The following is a 12,487-nucleotide window of genomic DNA, read 5'->3' on the forward strand; positions in this document are numbered from 1 at the left end:
TGCTTTCATAATTTTACTTTTGTTAGTGAATTTTATATTTATATTATCTATATGTCTTCTATCTTTTAAATACATACTTGGCAAGAGAGACCAGAGTGTCCTGGAGGACAAGCGCACTCCTCAACGAAGGAAGCGGATCCTTGTCCACTGTTGGATACACTGGCTGAATCCATTTGGAAGTTCTTTATATCCACACCAGATCCGCTTACTTCTCCTCTCAACAGAACTGCCTCAATAGTTGCCAACCTGGAAATAGATTAATTTAATAAGAATGCAGTAATACCATATCTAACATAATCTGATAAATATGGTGATGTGATGATAGTGGTGAATCTGCTTTAAATTCTTTGCTTAGTAAATCTTTGCGTATTGAAACTTCTATATTGGTTATTGTTGAGAAACAGAGCTCAAAAAAATAAGATTCTGAAACCCATTTAGTCTGCATATTTATTTGTATACATTTATTTTATTTGTGTAATTTTTTTATAACTTTCGGAAAAAATATGACCATACTGTTTAACAATTACAATTTTTGACCATATATTAAAATGTACTACATAGTATTTCTGTTTTTAAAACTGACAATTCATGGAGGAATTCCATTACAATATATTATAATAAAACAAATATGAAACTTGTAGACCACCCCTCTCCCCCTCCCCCATATGTTATGTATATTAACCATAGACTAAGAATAATTTGTACCAGTCTGAAGATGGCTGTAACGAGCTGAAACCGGTTACAGTCAATAAAATTTAAGTGGAAAAAAGTTTCATATTTGTTTTATTATAATATATATACATAGTAGTTCTGAGAACAGTAGACCTCGCATACAAAAAAGTATATTTCTAATTTTCTCTTATTTAATAAAACAAAACCAAAATTTTGTAAGCCGGTACTTAAATACATCTGTAGTTAATTATAAAGCACACATATTTTTATTTTTTTTATTAAGTCCATCTGCTCACGGGGCAACTGAAAAAAAAAACAGTTGTCAACTCAAGTTGCTATCCTGTGTATTTCAACGGCGGTCTGCACACAGAGCAAGTTACCAAAAACTAGTTTTCAATGACGATGCAACCAGTCACTTGCAACTCCGCTTGCGCATTTTCAGTTGCCAGTTGCCCATAGATTTGTCAATTTTCAAAAAATTACCATACCTCAAGAGCTGTCAGATTATGATATGTCCAGGCAAGAAAAGATAAAATTTGTTCAGGAGGTTGAAAAATTCCCGTGTATTTACGACTATAGGCTCCTGATTATGAAAGAAAAGAAAAAATAATAATGATAGTGACAGAGGACAGTCAAAGTGTTCTTCTTCATTCTATGGCTAAACAAGCTTAGATAATTTGTGAAATCGTAAACTTGAGTTCCACCGTGAGAGAAGCTTGATTGCCAATCAGTCTTAGTTTAGTTTATATAGATATAGCTATACAAATAATCCAATCATTATTATTATTATTAGTTGCCCATGATAGATGGACTAGGGATTTATACAATTCCAAAGAAAATTCGATATCTCAATTGCAATTCTTTTTCAAACTTTCTTCACCCAGGTAGGTACCATAACGTCAAAAAAGCAAATAAGAAAGTACACATAAACAAGACGATTTCACATTTGAAAAAAGAATCTTTACTAAACCATAGTCAGGGCTTGCCACACAAAATTACATATTGATAGGTGGGTCAAATCCCAGCACCGCAAAGAATGGGAGAGGGCACCTGGAATGAGACAATCCAAAGTATTCATAAAAGGACCAGACCCTAGATGAACCAAGAAACTACTCAATATGGACAGAAACTCGTTGAGGGAACTGGTAGGACTACTAATGGGACACTGCCATCTCAGGAGACACATGCAGATATTGGGGGTGGAAAAAACCAATAGATGAAGGAAATGTGAAGATGATGAAGAGACTCCAATTCACCTATGGTGCCAATGTCGAGCCCTGGTGGGAACTAGGCTCAGATACCTGGGGAGACATACAGTAGAACCAGAAGACATAGCCACATACCCAATGACAACCCTGGTGAACTTTATAAAAGGGACTGGGTTGTTGTTAAAGGATTGAAGTAAAATGGAAGATAGTCCAATGGGCCTATGGCCTAAGTGCTCACGGGAACTACGTGTAAACCATCTCCGCTTTAACCCTTAAATGCATACTGTTGTAAAACTGCAACATACCGTTCAAACCACCTTTAACTCTTTGGTGTATACTTAATGCGTGCCGTTTTAGAATTATCAAGTTCACGGTAATATATTTTATCGAGTGGCATCACCTTTTTTTTCTTTCGCGAATGTCAAATGTCACTTTTTCTTCAACAAATTGGTTGGAGGTTAGAATTACAGTTTGGTTTTGCTGTTATTATTTTGATTTTCTTAGGTAAGTAGATACAATAATACAATACTTATTTGTAATAACTCGTATTTTTCCGGTACACTTATTAGTTTTGAGAATTTTTTTTAGTTTTTTTTTTTTTTTTCATACGTAAATTGTTCATATTATTTTTTTATTAAATACATGGTGTTGTAAATTTGCAACAATTTTTTTTTAATCAAATATCATTAAAAAATTACAAATAAAATAAATTCTTTATATTTCCTTGCATATGCATGTAAATATCTACAAAATATTTTTTTTTCCAGAAAAATTAATAAATCATGCATTTAAGGGTTAAAAAAAAAAAAAAAACCATAGTCAAAGTACTGTGTATCAAAATAAGGCTTGCTTGAATAATAAAGTGGATGCAGCAGATTTTCGAAAATGGAAACTGAACACACAAACAAATTTAGTAGAATATCGATGGAATAAGTCTTGTCGTTTCTCATGTGTTTTTTATTGTTGTCCCAATGCTGATGTGAAAGTCAATGTGAATATGTATTTTGAATATCTTATCTGCTGAAAATGTCAATTCCTAAAGTTCAGTGTAGTGTTGGGCTGTACAGTGTACAGATTTAAATTCAATTCAACAAAAGTTTCTGACCTATTTAAGTTGCAAGGAAAGTCTGTTTCGGAAATGGTCGTAGAACAGATTAGAATATATTGAATACGTGATATTAGTGAGATGTCCGTCAATTCGTGCCTCTCATTTCTCAATCGGAAGCAAAAGGCCTAATAGTAGGTTAAGTATTTGCGCGAATCTCTCTGTTTGTTTCTAATTTGTAAACAGCCTAAACTTAACTAGACTGCAGAATTGTATATATTTTCTTTTTCAGATCATATCCGTGTTCCTGCCAGGATTGTGTGCGTATTTTATCATGCAAGGTGTAATTTTCATTGTTCTACCTTATTCATTAATGATTTAACCTGTTTGCCGTTTTATTGTCTTGCTGAAAAAAAAAACCTAATGAGTAACTGAGTTTATCATTTTTCTCTTACCAATTATTTTTTAAATATTTTAGGCTAATGAATGGGGTAGGCTCCTAATGAGAATTATATAGACTATGGTCGCGCCTTTTTTTCAGTTTCTTCTATCCTCGTCTACGGTGTTTTATGTAGACGAATCTCTTTTATAGAGGATTAATTTGCTTCATTCAAAAAGCACAGAGTTGTATAAGCCCAACGGTTGAGTTAAAACAGGATTTAACTAAGATCAGCCAGTTATGCACACACAGACTTTTTAAACAAAATACTTACACCATCATGATGTCCTCCCGTGAAGCAGTCTGTGGTCCATAAGCAGTCACTTTATTCCATTGGCCTTGGAACAGCCTCACGGAAACATTGTTCTCCTGGTCAAGCCTCATGGTTCCGGGAATGTTGTGGGTTAGGAGAGTACCGCCAGCACCCTAAAAATACAATAAATATTACTAATTTTACACTAATTTGTCTTGAATGAACATCAGTAATAAAATTATTATAATATGCGTCAAAGTATAGGGAATAAATACAAGTAAAACGCAAATAAAAAGGGCGAATAAACAAACTCATTCTCATAATAGATTTCGGGCATCGATGGAACCAAAGTATGAATTTTATTGGTAGGTAAAAATCTTTTATTATAATATGCATCAATTATTGATTATTTGTAGCAGCTGCTTTGTTGAAAAGATGCATTTTCTGTAAATAATTTATTTTTCTGTTGACCACACCAAAGTCACAATTACTGGTAGCGCTATGGTCAAACTGGGAAATATTAGGGAAACTTTTGAGATGAATGGAATAATTGGGAGATGAAAATAATGAACAAAGAGCGAGGCTATTCGAATTTAGACAAATATATGGCTAGCGCCACTTCAAGTTTTGTTTCAATGCTTTTTGATAATTCACCAGAGATATTAAAAACATCTGGTTTGGTGACTAACTATGTCAAATTATCTTACAAGAAGAATTTAATATAATAATATTAGTAATATATACCTTGATGATAATATCTGGCAGTGGAGAGTAGCCATATGGGGGTGGGTGTGAACCATGGGGTGCTACTGTGTACTTGATGTAACCTCCGTAGGACGTCAGTTGACTGCCGTGGTATGTCTCAGGCAGCGCCAGGTAAGGGTAAATGTTACGCGGAGACCATTTTCCAATGCGGGTGATCTGAATATTTAAAAATATATGTATTACTGTAAGATGACGAAAAATCGTATATTAGTTCATGGTGTCAATCAAAATATCGTAAAACATATACATATCATGATTTGTTTACGTGGTTTTTGTGAATATTGTGTTACATATATAAATATGATAATGATAAAACTCACAGTTGCGCCATTGTATTCTGGTGTGTACTCAAATATGTCAGAAATAGGTTCATCAGTAATTTGAAGAGGTTGTCCGGTGGGTTGGGTGACTCCAGCGAGGTGGGAGCCGCCGCTATTGAGGGGAGGTGGCAGTTGGTAAGTGAAGAGATCTGCGCTTGTGCACTCGCTAGTGGCACCAAAGCAGAAGCAACTGATGCAATCCTGAGCCACACGAGCCTCACTGGAAGGAAATAGTTTTGTAAATTAACAGAAGTAATCAGAGCAGTTAAATATCAACCTGATCTTGCATGGGCTTTTGCTATCCTGGCTTCATCGATAAACTACATAGTGCAATCAGATATGTATTCTGGATTTTTACTATGGTGGATTGATCGACAAACTACATGGTGCAATCGGATATGTATTCTGGACTTTTGCTTTGCTGGCTTAGCTAATTATATAACTGTTCTCTGTTGTCTCGCCCTATAGGCTTAAGAATGTGGTATTCAGAAAAACATGCATCAGGTTTGATTTTATTAAAGCGATATCTCCCGAAAGACTGCCGGAGAGGTTCAAGGAGGTACAAAATGAGAAACAGTAAGTTAAATGTACAGATTACATACCTGTTGAAAAATCCAGCTGGGCAAACTCCAGAATTAGTGCCATTGATGACTAAAATGGTGTCGGGTACGGCAAACACTGATCCACGATTGTTAAGAGCCTCGCAAGAATAAGCACCCTGGTCCGCGTTCTAAACAAATCATAATAATAATTAAAAAATATTCTTTTTGAAACCTCCACTGACCGGTTGATAACTTTGCTAGAGGATTGAAGACCTTGGAGAGAAAATCTCAAATGACACAAATGGATCATTTTTCGGCATGGTTCCACTGATGCTTTTTTATATTTTTGAAATAATAAAATGTAGAATCACATTTTAAGCACTGAATAGGTTGAACAAATATTATTAAAGTATGTATAATTAAATATTAATTACAAATTCAATGCGACATTTGCTGTTTTTACAAAAGATTTTGACCATTGCTGTTTTTTCATAAAAGTATGGAGAATTTATAGAAAAGTAGCAATTAACAAATGTCAAACAGTGAGTGATTACAGTGCTACGCAGCTGTAAAAAAGTGAACTAATGGACATTTGGGCCAATAATTAATTTTCAAACAAATTTTCTGGACAATTGCTAATTTTACAGAAGTACCATATTTCAATCAATTTGAGGGACATGATTTTTTTTAAATATATAACAAGAACGTCGCATAGACCCATAGACAAACACCGAAAAATTAACATACCAAGATTGTCCACTCGATTGTCGTTCCATGTCATGTTACATAATTGCATACGAGATGTGTCTGCCACATATCAAACAATGTTGTTGATATATTTTTAACCAAGCTGATGCTAATATTTCGAGAAGGCCATTAATATTTACCTGAACATTCGGGCAAGTGAGCGTTCCCAGACCGTTAACACTTGTGTATGAGCACTTGCTGGGGATGTGTCCCCAGTTGAGCCTCCAGACCACCTGTGGGGTGGGAACTCCCACCGCCTGGCAAGTGATTACCAGTGTGGAATACTCAAACAGGACCACCAGTGGGGGAGGGGGGCGAGAGATGTAAACCGGAGCTGAAATACAATTGAAAATACAAGCTGAAATACATTACAAGGTTGACATTTGTAACATGAGAATGGGTTGCTTCTGCGACTCGTTCTTGAGTTCAACAGCTCGGCTGTGGAACGATTTGCCGACCTCTGTGTTTCTCTACAACATGGGTCTCTTCAAGACTTATTTTCACTCCTTCATCTCCTCAAAAAGTCCCTCCCCACAGCATCTTCAAAGATGGCATAGGCCCTGAGGGAAATTATATTCCTCAGGGCCCCCTGCGTGGAGTTCATGTTAAAAAAAAGTAATATATTCCATAATTAGTTATTTTTGTATTCGGTAAGTACCTACTTTCTGTTATCACAAAAAAAGGTTAAAGTGCTGAAGGTTTCATCATTCAGTGATGATCTTATTTTAGTCGCTATTTTCCTACGTCCTGAAGAAACCTGTTTGGATTCTACGCTGGCAGTTGGTATGGATTTTAAATACTCAAATCATATTTCTAGATTAACTTCCATGCTATGTATCAAATTCTAAATTGGCCAGCTCATTTTTATTAATGATTGATATTACTTTGGCCGTTCTCGATTTAGAAGTGTTTTTTTATTTATTTTATTTAAGCCCTTTATAGATAGTACTATGGAGTTTTTGCAATCAAACGCATCTTACTTTCTAAATGATATGCTGCCGATGATTGAAAGAAGGTGACGATATCAACAAAAATTCTAAAATATGAGAAAAAAATCTGCCAGCACTGTAAACCCGGTATTTAGAAAAACTCAGCACCAGCCAAGATGAATAATAGAAAATTCATGTAGTCTTTTTTAAACTACCTGTATTTAGGGCTTTCAAATTATCTTCCTGAGAATGCCGAAATGGATTTTTTCTTCATTACTAGAAATTACATAAGAATCTCAACCCGAAAATGATCATTTTAGAAGTTAGTAACTTTTGTGGTTAATTTTAAATTTAAAACTTTATGTAAACCACGTCAATTAACAACAAGCTAAGAACTATGATATAATCCTCACTTCATGAGGCAGTACAAACAATTCAATAGATGTTTTAGTGTTTCAATCAATTATTCATTTTAATCATTTTTCTTCTCGCTGGACTGTCTTGTTGTGAGTAAAAATGTTTTTTTTATGTGCCACTTCATTACTAAATACTACACTTACAGCAACCAACTTCATCAGATCCGTCGAGGCAATCCTTCTCCCCATCGCAGTGGAAACTGCGCGGTACGCATTGGAGGCCGGATCGGCACTGGTACTCGTTTGGTCGGCAAACGGCGCCCACGGGGCCCTGGTCGCAATCCTGCTCATCCGAGCCGTCCTTGCAATCGTCCTCAGAGTCGCACAGCCACGTCTTTAGGATGCAGCGCTTGTTGGCACACTTGAATTCATTAGGCTCGCAAAGTCCATGAACATCTGAAATTTTGTGAAAAATATAAATGGAAGTGTAATCGATAAAAAAATGAAAGGTTTTCTTTTAGGAAAGTGATAAAGATTACAGTGATGAGTGTTTTTGTCATAAAAATCATAATGTTAATTAAAATGAATGGTAAATGTTTCTCGCAAGGGGATTACTTTTATATAACAGATATGTATACATATATGTACACTAATAAAAAATATTATATGAAATATTGTGTCTTACTGCATGCAATTTCATCAGAACCATCGGTGCAGTCATAGCGTCCATTGCAAACATTGATCTTTGGGATGCATTCACCATTTGAGCAAGTGGCTTCGTGTAGCTTGCATGCTTCCTGAGGGCGGGCCACTTCATTTCTGTTGTCTAAATAACATTAAATTTACAGTATTAAAATAAACTCGTGAATATTGTTGTAAAAAATAATACAATTTCAGAATGATTATAATATTATGATCCTTACATGCTTCTACGGTCAAACGAACAGAAAGTTCAGTTCCAGGGGTGTATTTTGGATATCCAACAGCAATGCAAATGTAGATTCCACTGTCAGAAACCTGAAATTATTTAACAATGTTGTACATACATATGTTTTTGATTTTGTTTATTTGAATAATAAGACATTATTTCTAAGGTAATCGTTAATAGGGTATTTTTTATTTTCGAAAAAATTTAGATAGTATTTATGATAATTGTAGTATTTGGTGATTAAAAGGTTCGGGTAAGTTCGGGTTCTACCGAACGCGACCAACCGTCTTCTGTTACATTTTCGGGTTCGCGAAGAGAGCGCTACTCTTTCGCTAGACGGCTTTTGGGCAACTTCTTACTTGTATTGTCATATAATTATATTCCGAATAAAACAGCGTCCGTGTATTAAGAATCTACGTGTATTCAATATTCGTACCAGATCCTTTCCTCATAGAATACTGGAGATAAAGGGCCCAGTATTCTATCCTAAGAAGATATCATAAAACAACAATACGTTACAATAATGAAGGTATTTTTATGTTGACAAATAAATTTTCTGTAACAATTTAAAAATTGCCATATATTTGTTTTTATTCATCAATTCGTTGGCGTTGAAATCACGCCAAGTGACAGCCGTCTTACCGGTGTTGGTGTTTTCTATCTCATACTGATGTTGTAGCCAGTTGGAACCGTTTCAGAATGTGCGGTTTGTCAAATCAATAATGATGGATTAAAATATTAAAATTACACATTTTTAGTGCAATGATCAGAATAAGAAAAATAAACATTCAATCTTTCTCACCCCAAAATACCCCATCGATTTACAAATGTGGGGAATTTAGATTCGGTATTACTGTTTGCATATCAACTGATTAATTTTTTAGTACCTGGATGTTTGGCATTTCGAGACGACCATTTCTGTCGGTGGAGTCAACTGGTAGTGGCCTGCCACCCTCTCGCACCCACTTCACGGAGGCTCTGATCGGTCCTTCGTCTCGGCATTGGAATACCACCTCTCCGCCTAAACAGTCAACACTTCTTTACTATTCATTTTCAAACAACAAATACATTTTTTCGACATGCGTTATTTCAGCCAACAATACATAGTTTATAACATAGTAAACTATAAATCTGCACTTTTAACCAGTGGCGTCACACGACTTTTGAGTGTGATAGAGTCCTAAGATTGAAAATTACGATTATTGATGTTGTTTCGGCCCGAAATTTTTTTTTTTTCGAAAATTTTGGTTTTTTGTATGAGAATTTTCAAGAATTTTCATATTGATGCACTGCAGCAATTTAAAAAAAAAACAGACTGCGTTTTTTTTATATTAGCACTCTAGCACACTCAAAAATCATGAGCTACCACTAAACAGGTTATAACGAAGCAATCAATGGTAGAAACTTATTGAAACCACAAAATGATACATAATGTTGAATATTTTTATTTGAAAATGATTATTCATTTTGAGGGGTGTACATTTATTTTGATTCTAAATGAATGTTCTATGCACTATATCGTAAATAGTGAGTCCACAAATGATCAACTGAAACTGAAGATTTTAAGTTTAGCTTTCATGCGCAGCTACATAAATGACTATTACATATGTCGATAAAATCTTTCAATGTGTACAATCAAATGAGTTTTTTTTAAATGCGTGTTTTTTTTTTCATAATTGTGATACAGAGTAGAATGCTGAAAATTTGCAGTAAGTAAGTAAAATGAAAAACAGTAGACATGTCTACAAGTTAGTAATAGCGTGAAATGAAGCAGAGGTCCCATATTTATTTACAACAACTCACCAATTCGATAGGGATCTGAGAACAGCACCATGAAAAGGGATAAATATACAGAATAGAATTAATAGGGTTAATCATTAATACAGTTGGAGGGGGATAAAAGATTGGGGATTAAAAAAATGTTAAAGAAAATATTTTGTTAATACAGAGCTTTGGGGAATTACTGCTTTCATTATGAACTTAGAAAGGTTGGTGTTAAAAAGTTTTTTGTTACAATTACGCAAATACTACTAATATTTCGTTTAGTTGATAGTATGTTAACACACTTTATACAGTCGAAAACAAGGATCCCATTCGAGAAAATGGATTTAGTTTTTAAACAGCTATATATTTGAAAATAATACATTTATATTTTAATGATTTTTTTTACATAGTACTCACCACACCCCAACTATAAAATTGTTTTCTGAAATTAAGCCTACTTTGTAATACGACTCCATAATCTGAAGTTGATGTCTTGGTTCACATTTTTAAATACATATACATATAGTTGGGACCCTTAAAAAGATATTGGTATAAAAAATGTATGTTAAATTTTCGGACAGCAATGCCTTTTCTGCCATTCAAGCAGGACCGATCTAAAAGGTAGAACTACCCTTCCCGGACAAAGTGTGTTAATACTTAAATTGCTGAACACAATATATTTTTTAAGGCTTCTTGCATGTAATTATCTAAAATATGTAGGTATGCAATTTAAAAAAATATATTACGATAAGAAAGAAATAGGTAGAGGCACAAAAATGTTTTTATTTTATATTACATTGTAATTTTCAAATGATCAGCTTTTATATTATTTGATCACAATGGTTTGGGTCAATAATATTTACCAATATAACATAATAATAAAATTAGGATGAGGTGATGTGATTAGGTTTGACATTTCATGACCATCAAATCAACGATTAGCGGCATTTTTAATTGTTGACATTTGAACGGCCCCTGTTAAACACCGATTTTAGCTTTTGATGAAATTACAATGTACTTTCTTTTTTTACATTTAACCTACACTGGAGGCAATATCCCTGATAATGTAATAATAATGTGTGGAGGGTCTCTTTAACCCTTAGAAGACATGTTATATGTTGTAAATATCTCAAAGCCAAATATAATATTGGAAATTTTATATGAAATAATTGACAGGCATCTACAGTGTCAACGTTATACAAATTTTCATGGACAATATTGAAATGCGTTCAAAACTTCTAAACCCGAGCTCTACACACTACACATTGTAGTGCACCTGAACGTAGTCATGACTTCACTGAACGGCTATTGTAGTTGGTCGGATCATAAGAGTTAAGGAAAGGAAGGAGAGGATGTTCGGGAAAGAAACTCCTAAATATTGTGACATCATCCACAAATGAAAAAGTCTAAAAGTCTATGAAATAAACTTCTGGCTGAGTGGAACATTTATGGTTGTTTGAAGCCATGCTCGTGTAGTTTTGACAGATTTGAATATATTGTTTATCCAATATTAGCGAGATGTCCGTTACTTTGTGACTCTCATTATTTATTACTATTTTATTTTATTTTTTAGTATAATAAGTAGGCTCTGAATGAGAATTGTACTGTCTATATACAGATGGCGCAAAACTACCGTTATGGTTTAAATGTTTAATAACTTTTTAAATTTATTTATATTTTTTATTTTTATTTCAGAATTTTGTGAAGAAAGCTTGGGGAATTTGAAATGGAACACTACACAACAGAACAGCGACCAACAATTGTTGAATTTTATTATGAAAATCAACGGTCAATTGTTTTGACGCAGCGTGCTTATCGTTGTTTTATTAATGTGCGTACTGGACCTTCCGCACCAACAATAAACCGCCTGGTTGCAAATTTTCGACAACATGGTAAGACACCTTCCATGTACCGGCAGACCACGTACGATCCACACAGAAGAAAATATCCAACATGTTGTGGATAGTGTGCAGGACAGTCCAGAAACATTAACAAGAAGACATTCATATCGCGGAGGTCCGTTCAGAGGATTTTGGCCACATTACACATATTCCCGTAAAACATTCAGCTTGTGCAAGAATTGAAGCCGATAGACTACCAACAACTGCTTGATTATGCCATTTCATTCTGACAAAAAGCAGAAGAAAATCGCGATTTCATTAACAATTTGATAATGAGCGATGAAGCCCATTTCCAATTGAATGGTTTTGTAAACAAGCAAAATTGCAGGATATGGACTACGGAGAATCCAAATCAGTTCATCAGCAACAATTACACCCACAAGTGTACTGTTTGGTGTGGTGTATCATCTGAAAGGATCATTGTTCCATATTTCTTTGAAAATGCACAGTTACGGTTAATGGTGCTGAATTTCGAACGATGCTGGTCATTTTTTTTAATCCAGCTGTAGAAAACCATCCGCAGTTGTGGTTTCAATAAGATGGGGCCACAGCTCAAACTGCAAGGGACACAATGGCTCTGTTACGGGACCTCTTTGGCGAACGCATTATTTCACGCAG

The 12,487-nt window shown here is 34.6% G+C and overlaps 1 protein-coding gene across 5 annotated transcripts in view; it reads right to left on the reverse strand.

The window, feature by feature from the left end:
* trol (terribly reduced optic lobes) overlaps nucleotides 1–12,487 on the reverse strand; it is a 298,108-nt gene that overhangs the window by 39,168 nt on the left and 246,453 nt on the right. For 3 of the 5 annotated variants that reach the window (XM_089645753.1, XM_089645751.1, XM_089645755.1), the window contains 11 exons: nucleotides 10,008–10,022; nucleotides 9,092–9,225; nucleotides 8,200–8,293; nucleotides 7,962–8,102; nucleotides 7,481–7,732; nucleotides 6,132–6,325; nucleotides 5,305–5,432; nucleotides 4,703–4,922; nucleotides 4,362–4,538; nucleotides 3,639–3,790; nucleotides 78–246 (listed from right to left, as the gene is read on the reverse strand). In XM_089645753.1, the coding sequence (XP_089501879.1) occupies nucleotides 78–246; nucleotides 3,639–3,790; nucleotides 4,362–4,538; nucleotides 4,703–4,922; nucleotides 5,305–5,432; nucleotides 6,132–6,325; nucleotides 7,481–7,732; nucleotides 7,962–8,102; nucleotides 8,200–8,293; nucleotides 9,092–9,225; nucleotides 10,008–10,022 (1,676 nt within the window). The remainder of the gene's footprint in view (nucleotides 1–77; nucleotides 247–3,638; nucleotides 3,791–4,361; nucleotides 4,539–4,702; nucleotides 4,923–5,304; nucleotides 5,433–6,131; nucleotides 6,326–7,480; nucleotides 7,733–7,961; nucleotides 8,103–8,199; nucleotides 8,294–9,091; nucleotides 9,226–10,007; nucleotides 10,023–12,487) is intronic. The other 2 variants (XM_089645754.1, XM_089645752.1) reach the window with 1 other exon arrangement.

This window comes from Hesperophylax consimilis, chromosome 23, assembly GCF_061612785.1.
Source record: "Hesperophylax consimilis isolate HC1 chromosome 23, BYU_Hcon_1.0, whole genome shotgun sequence".
Lineage (NCBI taxonomy): Eukaryota > Metazoa > Arthropoda > Insecta > Trichoptera > Limnephilidae > Hesperophylax > Hesperophylax consimilis.